Source organism: Protomyctophum bolini (genome assembly GCF_963924005.1).
Source record: "Protomyctophum bolini genome assembly, chromosome: 6".
Taxonomy (NCBI): Eukaryota; Metazoa; Chordata; class Actinopteri; order Myctophiformes; family Myctophidae; genus Protomyctophum; species Protomyctophum bolini.
In genome coordinates this window covers 15,445,609-15,459,659 of record NC_137867.1, presented here as the reverse complement: position 1 = coordinate 15,459,659, position 14,051 = coordinate 15,445,609, and the positions used below count along the sequence as shown (strand labels likewise).

Below are 14,051 nucleotides of genomic sequence, written 5' to 3'. Positions count from 1 at the left end.
GGACACAAAACTAAAGAATATTTTGTCGTTGTTGGATACGATTTTGTCCATCCATGCTGTATTGATGTTGGTACCTACATTGGTATCTACATTCTCTAGTGTAGACTTCTTGTAAATTAACTGCTGCTGCCTGCAGATATTTAACAATGATTTAACTCTTGAGAGTGTAAAATGAAACCAATGGACCCATAAGGGGCCATTGGTTTCATTTTAAACTCTAAAAGAGTTAAAGATCTATAAGGGTCCAAACTCTGGGGACCACCTGGAATCCCCTCAAGGACCACTGGTTGCAAACCACTGCAATAGACCACTCTAGTGATGGAATTATGCATTCCTGTTTGTGGTACAGTCTTCATTGTTAATTCAAGATTCTTTTCAAATTATCAATCTTTTTATTTCTGTATACATTTAGAAACCTCCAAAACCTGCTGATTTTGACAGCCATCAAAGCGGACCGCACTCGTGTGATGGAATACATAAACAGACTAGACAACTACGATGCCCCAGACATCGCGAACATCGCCATCAGCAATGAACTCTTTGAGGAAGCCTTTGCCATTTTCAAGAAGTTCGACGTCAACACCTCCGCCATACAGGTAGTGGTCGTGGAAGCGTCTTTCCCCATTTCACTGAATGTGACAAGTTGCTAGCCTTTTACCATCTCGTGGACATAGCATGTCTCAAAGACGGCAATTATTTTACTGTGAGGAGAATTTCTCACTGGTTAAAAAAAAACATATAACCAGTGTTACTGGTAACACTTGACATTACATAATGGCTTAGACTCTCCTGGCAGAGGTAATTGCAACAATGTCTGAAATACAGTAAATACCAGTCCATCCATAACCTGGAATATGAGCTCCCAACTCAATATCATTCGCAACTACAGATCCCACAAGTGTATAAATGTCCCTGTACACAGATTGCAGGTTATGTCACTATCATGCTGAGTGTTACTGTTAGTTCTCAGACACAATAATTGATTAGACCGTTTTGTAATTAAGCACTCATGCACTTTATTGTCTACAAATGTATATTTACAACACCTTTGTTGGGTGTTTAAATCAAAGTCTGTGCCAATGAACCATTTCACACTCTTTCTACTGGTTTTCTCTTTGGTGTTGTGTGTGTATAGCTACTCCCATGAGTGTGAGTCACTTCCCCCATTACCACCCACCATCTCACCCGGCTATGAGACCGCAACTGCAACAAAATCTCTGCTTAAATGTGGGCAAAGTAAAAAAACAGTTTCCTCACTAGCTGCATATGGCAATGTTCAGGGCCCATATGGAGTTTCAGAAGGACAGAGTTCTGTTCATTCTATATTGAGAAATGGTGGTGTCATTTTCAGCAATCCAGCAGTGTAAATAATTATCATTAGCAACAGCTCTGCTTTTACATTTGTCATTGAGACAAAATTCTCCGCCAGAGTCTTGTGTAACCCTAACTATTCAAAAATAGCATAAATAGCAGATCTAAAAGCTTGCAATGCCTTATGATGTGATGTGATCTTATAGATCTGCTATTTTCATTTTTTTTAAAAACATTTTTGGAAAGTGTTTTGCCTATAATGGTATGCCCAAAATATGGATGCTGTGTTGTAAGTGGCTAAAGTCATCTCTAGAGCCTTCTTTCTCTACCATCTCTCCTCATGTGATAAGTAAAAGCTGACTTCCCTACTGTGCTGCAATTGCAGACACTTTCAATCATCCTACTCAAGTATTGTAGCATCTTCTGATGGGTTTTTATTTCTATTTGAAAAACTCATGGGGTGGTATAGGGCAAGTAATGTAAACGTGTATGGCCAAACACTGGTAACTGTAGCAACCCTAGTGCATATGAGAGATTATATTCTGGATTCCCTACCCACCACCCCACTTCCTAGGTACTGATAGAGCACATAAGCAACTTGGACCGAGCCTATGAGTTTGCCGAGCGCTGCAATGAGCCTGCTGTGTGGAGCCAGCTGGCTAGGGCTCAGCTGCAACGAGACCTTGTCAAGGAGGCCATCGACTCGTACATCAAGGCTGACGACCCCTCCGCATACATGGAGGTGGTCAATGCTGCCAGCAAGAACAGTAAGGTTTTGCACTGCGGTATTTGTACAGTGTTGTTTTTGTATTTATTTTTATATTTGTACACACTTCAGTTTGTTCACCCATGCTCTTCTTATTCCCGCAGACAACTGGGAAGATTTGGTGAAGTTCCTACAGATGGCTCGGAAGAAAGCCAGGGAGTCGTACGTGGAGACTGAGCTGATCTTTGCTTTGGCGAAAACAAACCGCTTGGCCGAGCTGGAAGAGTTCATCAGCGGGCCCAACAATGCACACATACAGCAGGTAGAGCTGCTCTACTGGATTATGTGCTTTGAAAATGGACACATTTCACTTCACTTGAATGCTGGACACTCACTAACGAGCACATACATACTCTAATTCTCTCTATCTCTCTCTCGCTCTCTTTCACCAGGTGGGCGATAGGTGTTATGAGGAGGGAATGTATGATGCTGCCAAGCTCCTGTATAACAACGTGTCCAACTTTGCTCGCCTGGCGTCCACGCTGGTCCACCTGGGAGAGTACCAAGCAGCGGTTGACAGTGCTAGGAAAGCTAACAGCACACGGACATGGAAGGAGGTATCTGTCTCTCTCTCTCTCTCTCTCTCTCTCTCTCTCTCTCTCTAACACACACACACACACACACACACACACACACACAAAATTACCTGCTTATTGTGTATGTGTGTGTAAGCTGAGTTGCCACCACTCAACAACAACTTATTTTTGGAATAAAAACACTTTTAGCCTCAGCTTTTTCACCAGGTACAGCACATGTTGCTCAAAAGTGAAGGGGCCATCAATCATCATACCCAGATATTTATTCGGTTGTTTATTATTTATTTGGAGTTAACAACCTCTATCTATTTCACTTCCCTCAAGAGTGACCACTGAAGGGATATTTTGTGGCCTATTCTTAGAGTTGGTCTTGTCTGTATTAAGCACTAGATCCAGCTGAAATGGCATATTTTGCACAACAATAAAAGCCTTTCCAAGTAGTTATTTACATCACCTTTGCTATTTTCATCATGGAGTATGTTTTGTATTTTCTTAAAGGCAGGCCTATTTATATATCGCCATTAATAGGTGAGTTGTGGGCTACATATTGGCTCATGCTAGAGAACTTGCGTAGGAAAGTATAGAGTAGAGTAGTAGACACTCAATAGCCAAATTCCAATACCCCAACTTCCACACTTGCGCACTCCAATTGCATATTAGTCCCGCCTCCAAGCGAGGAGGAGAGGATTATACGTGATTCCGGAGGAATCAAGCCGGCTGGACTGACAGACTCCTCACTCCTGGCTGCACTCGCTCACTCGCTACCCCTGTATTTCATGTAACTGTAGATGCTATATTTCTTATAGGCCATATGAGCTGTTTGACATACATTCTCGCACAACAAACGGCATGATTGTATAAATAAAAATCAACCAATTTTCTTTTTAATTGGATGCTTCAGTAGCTTATAGAATTACTTCACTTTCAAACTGTTCAACACACGCATGCAAGGCAAGCACGTTATGTTTACATTTTAGCACATTATGTTTACATGATATGCGCACACAGAACTATGTTTCGTCGGCTCTAAAACATCCCTTGGCTTTGAAATCCGTGAAGCAGCAATATAGTTCTTTCTTTTTAGACTTTTCTCTCCCGGACAGCGTAGTCATGGATTTCCCTCTCATAGCCAGAGAGACGGTCCATCCAATAACAGAACTGATAGTCAAACAACACTTACTGGTGAAGAATGACACGAAAGAGGGAGAGAGAAGGGTAGAGACATGCAGCAAAGGTCGTCATGAATGGCACTCGTGTGACGCGCTGACAGTGATAGCCCAGAGCCTATATGTGACATGTGCCTGGACCACTAGGCCAGCGGGAACCCCATCTCTAGTGGTTCTAATGGCTGAACATATCTGTACTCTGATTGGCTGTTGCTTGATGCAGATTTGCATACACTTTTTCTTGTTGCCAGTTGTATCGCGCCTCAATGTAGACCAGCTACCATTAGAAATGAAAGACTGACTGCTACTTGGTCGTTTGTTGTTACTGCTGGTGTGAGCACACGGTTTGAACATTATTGGACAGTTTTTGGTGGCTCATGTGCAGTTTATAGCATACTGTAACTTGGGAGACTTACCGTAACTACTTATTGACTTCCACCCTGCCCCTGTAAGGTGTGCTTTGCGTGTGTGGACGGCGAGGAGTTCCGCCTGGCTCAGATCTGTGGGCTCCACATAGTGATCCATGCTGACGAACTGGAGGACCTGATCAGTTACTACCAGGACCGGGGCTACTACGAGGAGCTCATCGCCCTGCTGGAGGCGGCTCTGGGCCTGGAGAGGGCTCACATGGGCATGTTCACTGAGCTGGCCATCCTCTACTCCAAGTTCAAACCGCAGAAGATGAGGGAGCACCTGGAGCTCTTCTGGTCCAGAGTCAACATCCCTAAGGTATGTGTTGTGCATGTATATTATGTTGCTTTGCTGTCTTGTGGTGGACACTTTTGTCATAATTCCATTTTTGCCACGGACATACAAAATGAGTGGACAATAATATTACCAGAAACACATAAAGAGCTAGCCCTGAATGACCATAACAGGTCTGGCAGTACTAGTTCGACTCCTAATATGCCACGGTTTTGTAGTAGTAGTGTAATTGGGTCTCATTATAACATTATAATGGTGTATTAAAAAAAATCTAAACTTTACCATGAACAAGACCAAGTATTAGCCACGGACGCATTGATGAACCCTGGTGTTTGCATCTCAAAACTTCTGTTACTCTACCAGGTATCAAAAATCCCTGTACACTTAAAAAAACATAAATATTTACGTTTGTTTTGTTACCATGTGTTTGCATGCATATGTTGTGTTGTTGCTGTGTGTGTGTGTGTGTGTGTGTGTGTGTGTGTGTGTGTGTGTGTTTGCATGCATATGTAGTGTTGTTACAGATCAAAAATGGTCAAAAGTTAGCACTTCAAGTGTAGAGGGCAATCTACTCACATTTCCACTTATATTATTTGACACACACCAATAAACGTAACACTTTACCAAGAGCCTTTCTAATTCAGTTGTTACCTGTGTATGTTATGTTGAATATGCAATGATCTAAGCCTGTGTGTGTCCTCTGCATATCAAGATGAATACTGATACTTTGCTATGGTGTTGCTCCGGTTTACCAATCAGGTGCTCCGTGCAGCAGAGCAGTCTCACTTGTGGGCGGAGCTGGTTTTCCTCTATGACAAATACGAGGAGTTCGACAACGCCATCATCACCATGATGTCACATCCCTCCGATGCATGGAAGGAGGGACAGTTCAAAGACATTATCACCAAGGTAATGTCGTGTATGTCCATGACTCTATGACTCATAGTGTTATATTATATACACAGACTCCATCTTGCTGTTGCACCATGCTAAACTCACCATTCTCTCTTTTAGGTTGCCAATGTAGAATTGTACTACAAAGCCCTTTTTTTCTACTTGGACTACCATCCCCTGCTCCTGAACGACCTGCTGGCTATACTGTCGCCGCGGTTGGACCATAGTAGAGCCGTCAACTTTTTCAGCAAGGTAATCTTTCGAAACGTTGTTCTTAAGTGTCTTTTCCTTTTGTACAGTCGGTATGCAAGACAAAATGAGGTGACACACAGGCTATGCTTTGTTTGTCCAGGTCAACCAGCTGAAGTTGGTGAAGCCTTATCTGAGGTCTGTCCAGAGTCACAACAACAAGGGAGTGAACGAGGCCCTCAACAACCTGCTGACAGAGGAGGAGGATTACCAGGTGTGTCTGTTAGTTAGACTTTCACTCCTCATATATCACAATGTACACTGGTACTTATTGAAACTGAGTAACTAATTGAGTTGCTCAGATTTATGATACTTGTTGATGATATCAGGTGATATGTATTCCAGTCAGGTCCTATGTCTAGCACATCACTGATTACCTGTGGCCACTAGAGGGAGCTAGACACAGGGTCCTAATGGAACTTGGGTTCCCAACTTCCCTGGGATGAGAGACACAAATTCACAATCTCCCTGTCTTCATGTCAGAGGCGTATCTACAATAAGCCTGTCCAAATCCATTTCTGGCCTGGCCAAAATCCATACAATGAGAAAAAAAAGAGGACAAAAACAAGACCTGAGAACTATTAATGGCCAGCTGATTGGCCGTTGCGGTAGAGCGCGACCCTCAATCACCCATTGGAATGTAAATGCATGCCTTTCAGCCTTTGTATCCTACTCGTCTGGCAGGTATATCTCTTTGAAAACCTTTAGTGCTACGATTGTGCGCGGGGAGACGACAATTAACACATGATCTTGCCTGCCCAAAACGTAATTCCTGCTTGTATGTTTGCATCATTCACAGGGACTGAGAGCGTCCATTGACGCATATGACAACTTTGACACCATCGCCCTAGCGCAGAGGTTAGAGAAGCACGAGTTGATTGAGTTCCGACGCATCGCCGCCTACCTGTACAAGGGAAACAACCGCTGGAGACAGAGTGTTGAGCTCTGCAAGAAGGACAAACTCTACAAGGTACACAATACACATCCAACAATACCATTCACTTCTGCTTAGTCATTTACATCTTGCTCCTGTAGATGGCACTGTTCATCTTCATCAAAACACCGACCAGCTCATAGTAATGCACTTCACCAGTTGCTCATCTTGGTACTTAGATGCACTACTTTTAAGCACTATCTATAACTAACCAATCAAGCAAATAAAACTAAAATGTATTTGTATAGTGCTTAAACACTATTTGTATAGTGCTTGTTAAATACTGTATTTGTATAGTGTCTCTTAATTTAGTCAATATGCCAATTCATAGTCGCTGTCGCGGCTGACACCTACTGATTGGTTTTGGGGACGGTATAGACAAAGTATCTCCTCTGATACACAAGTTATGAGCAGTAGGCACATAGGTGAACACAGACATTGCTGTTCCTTGGAGTGGTTGCACCACTCAAAAAAATAGACTAATTTGCCGCTGCAGTTCATTGGAGCGATGTGTCTCCAGCATAAGGAGAAAGTCAAGCAGAAGCCACTTAAATGACTACTGGCCAATCACAGCGTGTCTTTTCCAGGACTTATCAATTAAATCCAAAGGAGCTTTATTGGCATGAAAAAACAAACGTTTAAATTGCCTGTCTGATTGGCCTACCGAACGTCCCCTTCCGTTACGCACGCGGAGGATTGTCAAACTTCCGCTGTGCTTTGCAAGCACAGCTACCTTTTTTTTGTCTATGCTCTGGACAACAGAGATCCTCTTGGGAGGAATAGAAAAGGTGGCACAGTCGGTAGTGCTGTCGCCTCACAGATAGGTCCTGGGCTCGATTCCCACTGTGGGCGCTGGCGGCGTGTCCTCTCCTCTGCGCCATCAGTGCCCGGGAAACTCCCCCCTGTCGGGTGTGAAGGAAGCATGAGTTCAAGTCTGTTGCTCTCCCCAGGTTGGCGGAGGGTGTGTAGAGCCCAGGATCACATTAGATAATTGACACATGGGTGAAAAATGGGTTACAAAATCGTGGGATAAAGAAATATACAAATAGAAAAGAAAAGGAAGAAATACCGGGAAGGATCAGAAAAGAGGGGTTTTCCCCTGTACATGCAGACTGTACTGTACATGCAGATTCCATTTATATATTTGTATCTGTCTGCCAGGATGCCATGCTGTATGCTGCAGAATCCAAGGATGCAGAGCTGGCAGAGACTCTGCTGCAATGGTTCCTGGAGGAGGACAGGAAGGAGTGCTTTGCTGCCTGCCTGTTTGCCTCCTATGACCTGCTCCATCCGGATGTGGTGATGGAGCTGGCCTGGAGGCACAACATCATGGACTTTGCCATGCCATACTTCATCCAGGTTATGAGAGAGTACCTCACCAAGGTTAGCATTTCAGTGCCAAAACAAGACACTTCTGTTTTGTCTTGGTTAATTTCTGAGAAGATTCATAGCCAGTTAAGTCTCACTTGAAGCAGAATTGAAATGTTCAGATTCCTTTTGAGGTTATTGTACTCGGAAGAGGAAAGGCACATTAGAATTAACTTTGATTGCTTTTTCTGTGTGACATATTGAACCGTTCTTCTCGGATGATTGGTTTGCTGTAGATATTCCACAGGTGAGAGGACAGTTTTCTCACTCTGTCTCTGTATGTATTGAAAAATAGTACATTTTAATAATAAGTAAACATGTTGTGTTCCGTATGATGATGAGGTCTATCTTAGCCTGAGAAGAAGTGATGTTTAGAAGCATTACCCCATGCCTCCTCCTAAAACGAGACCTTCATGACTTCCTGTGCTGTTTCACCTGTAGACATGTGAGATGACAAGGGCATCTCTGTGGGTTCTTTTCCAGGTTGATGCGTTTGCAGAGAAGGTGACGGTCTCTGGCCCTATTTCTTATTTCTCTTTTTGTGTTCCGTCTGGTTCTGTTGTAACTTATCCCTTAGGTTTCTGATGTAGGAACCTAGCATGGACTGTAGACTTCAATAGGCCCTAACGTTAGCTGAGGGGCTAGTTCCAGTCCCGGAGAGCTGTAGCATGTACAAGCCTTTGTTCTGGACCAACACAGCAGACTTTGGGATAAATTCATGCGTGCGTTTGAGTGTGTTCCAATTATCCTGAGGTGGGGGTGAGCGTCACATCATTATTTTTGGGGTTGGGTTCACTACATTTACTATTTTAAATTATGATCAAACTACTTGGCGTTAAAATGCTTTTGACAGATGAGGCAACCATGCTTGACTTAAAAGAAAAAGTGAAGAATAGGTTCATTAAAATTAAGCAGCCAATTAATCATGTGATGGAATACATAAGCCACCTGTTAATGGCTTTTTTGAAGCAAGAAGATGCATGCTGCAGATGTGAGAGTTACTGATGCACTTGAAATGGCTCACTAGTCTGTGCTAGGCAGCAAAGTTATAGTTATTACTGTCATAATTTACCGTATATGTGTAGCCTAATGTACATTGTGTAGCCTCTTGCAGCTAAGCTTACCAATTTCAGAATATTTTTTTTCACTGATCACATGTGAAGTGAAATGCAGTCAAGCCGTGGGCTTGGGTAGATTGCAGGGTCCTCCCAAGTATTACATTTGTGTCCACTGACTGAGGGATATAGTCTGAAATACATGAGCAAGTTTGAAGGCCTGAGTACCTGTGAGAACCTCAATACGAACAGGGGTGCGCACTTATCCGACAAAGGTCCGACATGCGGAAATCACCCGTCGCTCCCGACAATGCGTTGGGGTTAGGTTAGGGTCTAGGTTGTCGGTCTAATGACAGTCGGACTTATCGTATGTCGGAACTAAAGCCTGTACCGATACGAACACTGTACTGTACATGGCCAGAACTAAAGCCTGTGTGCTGTGCATTTCCTCTGGACCAGGAGTAGCCCGTACCAACCTAACGGTACACCCTTTTCCCCTCTAACCCCTCAGTCTTGGGGCTGCATCTTGGTGTTTGATTGGCATTGTTTTGGTCCTCTCCTTGACTGCTACTCCAACATTTGCTCTGACACAAGATGTCCAGATAGATGGGTTTTTGAAGAAACCCAGTGGTAGACACTTTGTTCTCAGAGCACTGTGAGATGAAGTGTACAAGGAGAGGTAGCCACTGTGGACATCTTCGATGCATCCCCAGGTTGCTAATTCCAGGTTAACACGATGGGCAGTATAAAATGGCTGTTCACTAAATCCATGTAGGCCCACTACTACTTCCTTCAAGGGCTGCAGGGTCCTCACATTTTCTCTCTCTGTTGATCTTCTATCCATTTATTTACGCATTACGTACATCATATCCATTGAATTTCTTTTTTCCACAGGCAAGCCACCTCGTTCCATAATGTAAATCTTTAGTGAAACTGCTCAGGTCCAAACTTGTCACTGCAGCCCTTGAAGAATACCAACACTGACGACCCATTTTACTACTTCTAGATCTAGTTTAACACTGAGACGGTACCACTAACATGCAGGTCTTAAAACCAAGACCCCCTGTCAGCTGGCAGCTTAATTGGCAACGTTTCCCAATGATGTTTTACATACTATGTAGAATAGGATTTATACATTTGCATTATACTACTCCTGATATTTACTTTAAGAATCCTTGCCATTCTGTATTAATGTACAGAAAGCCTGCCAAAATATAATCTATTTATTTGTCAGGTGTTTAACAAACTGGTTTGACTGTTCTTTTTTTTATTATATTGAACATTACACTAGAAACAAATATGTAAATTCAGCTGAACCACTTTTCAAGTAACGAATTTGACTTGCATCAGAAACCTTGCTAACTTTTATTTCGTTTTCTGTGTTGCCATTTCCACTATTAATGCACCATGCCTGAAAATCCTTTTGCACCAAGTCCTGGAAAAACCCTATGTTACTTCAAATGCATCACACAAATTTCTGAGCAACACAAGAGTTGGTGAATTTGTAGCTTGCTTTTAACCCAGTGATACAGGTATTTACTCTCAATGGAACTGTAAGGGGGACTTGCTCATAGCCATGTAATGGAAGCATGTGTAAGCTATGACCGTTGGTTTATTGATATGGGATTGTGAGTGGCTGAATTTGTAGCAACAGCCTACATGCATGTACTAAGCTTCTCTTCAATGAAAACACAATGACATGGTATTTTATGTAGCACCCCCCCCCCCCCCACACCTCCACCCCGATGATCCTTGCTTTTGAGTGTGAAAAGACAATACGGTTCTTTACCACTTAAACCCTATATATCCCTGCACATCATTGATCAGGGTCCCCCAGGGGTCTCTATTTGGTCCCCTCTTTTTTTTTTTTTTTTTTTTCCCACCAAACCAAATGTCATGAAAATAGCAGTTCTACAAGTTGTGAGCTCGAAGATCTGCTGTTTTCACTGAATAAGGACGTCATGAACCCTAGCTACTCCGGTCATTTTAGTGTACAGTGTACTGTATAGGGCTTCAGTGGTTATATGGCCTCTCACCTGTACTGAAAGCTACAATAGAGACCCTCACCAAAACGCATGGCATCTTCTACCTCAGTAACGTATGTGTATTGAATGATGAAAGTTAGCTAATATGATATGTCTTATGACGTATGTATGTACTGTATAAAGTGTATACTAAAGTCTGGGAAGGTAAAATTGTGGTCCTTTACCATAATAATACATAGTTGTTGTAAAAACAGAATAAATATTCATCATTAAGAAGTATATATATATATATATTCTTTGCCCAGCTAAATCTTTGTACCTCCAATTGTGAATGTTTTTATTTTATTGTTTTGTATCATACTTGATGGAACACATTATTCTCTGCATCTCCACATACCCATGCAAAATTGTGAAATATGCATTCTGAATTAATTTGGACCATCCATACATTTCCAAACAATTCCTAAAAGGTTTTGGAGGTACAAGTTTCTGCTGAACACATTTCAAGTCCATGCACTGTACATTGTGCTGCTTCTGACCAACTTCTGTTCTCACTCCACCTTTTTCAGGTGGACAAACTGGAGGAAACGGAAAGCCAAAGGAAAACTGAAGATGAGGTGACGGAGCCTCAGCCTATAGTATTTGGTATGTCCAGACACAGTGACTGTTCATTGCATTGTTAAACACATCTCCAAAAACGCTATCCACCTCAATTTGTCATGATCCAGGGTGAACTGACATCGATTGACCTGAAGTAGATGGTGTTCCACTAATTGCAGTCAAATTAACATTTAAATGATCCTATCTCTTACTTTTTTGAAGATAAAATGAAATTCATTATTCTAACCACTTGAACCCGATCGATCTCTTTTCTGGGCATTTCATAATGGTGAAATGAGTGGATCTGCAAGCTTGCAACACATTGTAACCCAACCCGTTCTGCCAAAGATGTTCAGTGTCAAAGAAACAAAGTAGGGGACCTAGTATAGACCCCTGGGGTCTCCGGTCAATGTATAGTAATATATAATGTGGTTAATCTATGATACCACCAATTTGTCTTCCTGTTCTCACAAATTTGCTCACCATTTTTGGTCGTTTGAAATTGCTGTAGCTACATCAATCAGGCAAGGTAATCCTCACAAAGACATTGTAAAGTGATAACTTTTTCGGTGGAAGATTACTGTCCTCCACCTTCCCCTGGACATCTGGAGGATTTTGAGGCAGTGGTCATTAGGCAGTGGTCATTAAATCATACTGAAAGAATAGGAAGTTGACAGGGCGGTTGTTGTTGTCGCTCAGTCACAAATAGGCAGATGGAACTTAGTGGAAATAGTGACACACAATGTTTAATTTTGTGAACTCTATACATTTGTGCTGTATGTCTCTGTCTGCACACAGGTCAGCAGCTGATGTTGACCGGGGGCACCAGTCCAGTAGTGACTCCTCAGCCGGTGTATCCAGGTTATGGGTACGCTGCCCCAGCCTACCCTGCTCAGCCTGCTTATGGCTTCAACATGTAGACCTGTTACTTCCCCCCCACCCCCCTCCGTTTAACTTTCCTGACCTGAACCACACCTAATCATGCTGCTCTGGATCTCATGGCGGCCCACCCACAGAACAGAGACCCCTGATACCCCACCACCACCACGCCCAGCATTCATTCCCAAGGAAACCGCCACGCCCTCTGCCACATGACTACGGAGTAACCTCTCTGACGCAACCACCACTCCACTTGTTCACCCACCGAGACTCATAGAAACTGCTTCCACATTACCCCCTCCTCTCCCTCTATCCAGTGTTTCTTCAATAGAGATGGGTGGCATCAAGGCCATCAGATCCCTCCGTGTTGATGAACTCTTGACCATGTCACCTCATTACACAGCATGAAGTCTGCTCTTAGCTCCTAGAGAAAGTCTTGTGCATCACTGGGACAACATTCTGTTCCATCAAACCACTTTCTCTACCCTATCGCTGTTCCATGTAGACTATTATTAACCATAAAGCAGCTGTTTTCATCTATCGTTTATTGTTTTGATTTTTATTGTAACATTTTTTTGTTGCATAGAGATACAGCACTGAAGAAGAGACTTTGTTTTTGAGGAGTCAAAGGGGGAGGGAGGTTGGGGGTGTTGAATGGAACCGGTGCTTCCTCCCTCCATCCCGAAGCACTGCTAAAGGCCTTATATTAATAGAGGAGGTGGCATAACTGGGTCAATGACCATATTCACACGACAGCCATTTTGCTTATACTTGGGTGTATGACATACAGTACAGTAAGGGCAAAATTGGCATTGTGTGAATATGGTACATCTTTGTTCCACAACTGTCTCGGATCAAACTCTAAAGACAGTTACTGTGCAATAGTTTATTTTTTCCTTTTGTCGTTTAACAACAGGTACCAAGTGTTTTAAAAAGGCAACACTGTATACAAATTAAGAACGCTAGTTTCTGAAGCCTGATTTATACTTGGATAAGTATAGAGCACCCTTAAGGTTACGGTACTGTGTGTGTGTGTGTGTGTGTGTGTGTGTGTGTGAGTGTGTGAGAGACACTGCATGTGTGTGTGTGAGAGAGAGAGAGACACTGCGTGTGTGTGTGTGTGTGTGTGTGTGTGTGTGTGTGTGTGTGTGTGTGTGTGTGTGTGTGTGTGTGTGAGAGAGACTGCGTGTGAGAGAGAGAGACTGCATGTGTGTGTCTGACAGAGAGAGAGAGAGAGACTGCATGTGTGTGTCTGTGAGAGAGACTGCATGTGTGTGAGAGAGAGACTGCATGTGTGTGTGACTGTGTGAGAGAGAGAGAGACTGCATGTGTGTGACAGAGAGAGACGGCATGCGTGTGTGTGAGAGTGAGAGAGACTGTGTGAGTGAGAGAGACTGTGTACTGGTATGTGCCACCAAACTTGAGAGATCCTGCCTGATCTGCCTCCCCTGCAGCTGTAACCTTTTGCCACATCAGAGTGGGCGCTGACGCTGTGGTCCACCAACCACTGACCTCCATAATATGGGATCCTGGTAAACCTGGAGGTTTGCGAATGCGATAATTGTGACTTGAGGATGAAACATGAGGTGAAATGACGAGGGAA

At 43.1% G+C, this 14,051-nt stretch overlaps 2 protein-coding genes across 3 annotated transcripts in view; one reads left to right on the top strand and one right to left on the bottom strand.

Moving 5' to 3' along the window:
- Nucleotides 1-12,582, top strand: part of cltcl1 (clathrin, heavy chain-like 1) — a 32,338-nt gene extending 19,756 nt beyond the window's left edge. The window contains exons 20-32 of one of the 2 annotated variants that reach the window (XM_080766594.1): nucleotides 413-596; nucleotides 1,886-2,078; nucleotides 2,182-2,339; nucleotides 2,470-2,634; nucleotides 4,233-4,508; nucleotides 5,244-5,393; nucleotides 5,499-5,630; nucleotides 5,731-5,841; nucleotides 6,427-6,597; nucleotides 7,723-7,944; nucleotides 8,413-8,439; nucleotides 11,539-11,614; nucleotides 12,368-12,582. In XM_080766594.1, the coding sequence (XP_080622720.1) occupies nucleotides 413-596; nucleotides 1,886-2,078; nucleotides 2,182-2,339; nucleotides 2,470-2,634; nucleotides 4,233-4,508; nucleotides 5,244-5,393; nucleotides 5,499-5,630; nucleotides 5,731-5,841; nucleotides 6,427-6,597; nucleotides 7,723-7,944; nucleotides 8,413-8,439; nucleotides 11,539-11,614; nucleotides 12,368-12,489 (1,987 nt within the window). In that variant the 3' untranslated portion in view covers nucleotides 12,490-12,582. The remainder of the gene's footprint in view (nucleotides 1-412; nucleotides 597-1,885; nucleotides 2,079-2,181; nucleotides 2,340-2,469; nucleotides 2,635-4,232; nucleotides 4,509-5,243; nucleotides 5,394-5,498; nucleotides 5,631-5,730; nucleotides 5,842-6,426; nucleotides 6,598-7,722; nucleotides 7,945-8,412; nucleotides 8,440-11,538; nucleotides 11,615-12,367) is intronic. The other variant, XM_080766595.1, reaches the window with a different exon arrangement.
- The window catches only part of polb (polymerase (DNA directed), beta), a 205,665-nt gene that overhangs the window by 98,307 nt on the left and 93,307 nt on the right, over nucleotides 1-14,051 (bottom strand). The gene's annotated exons all lie outside the window — the stretch shown is intronic.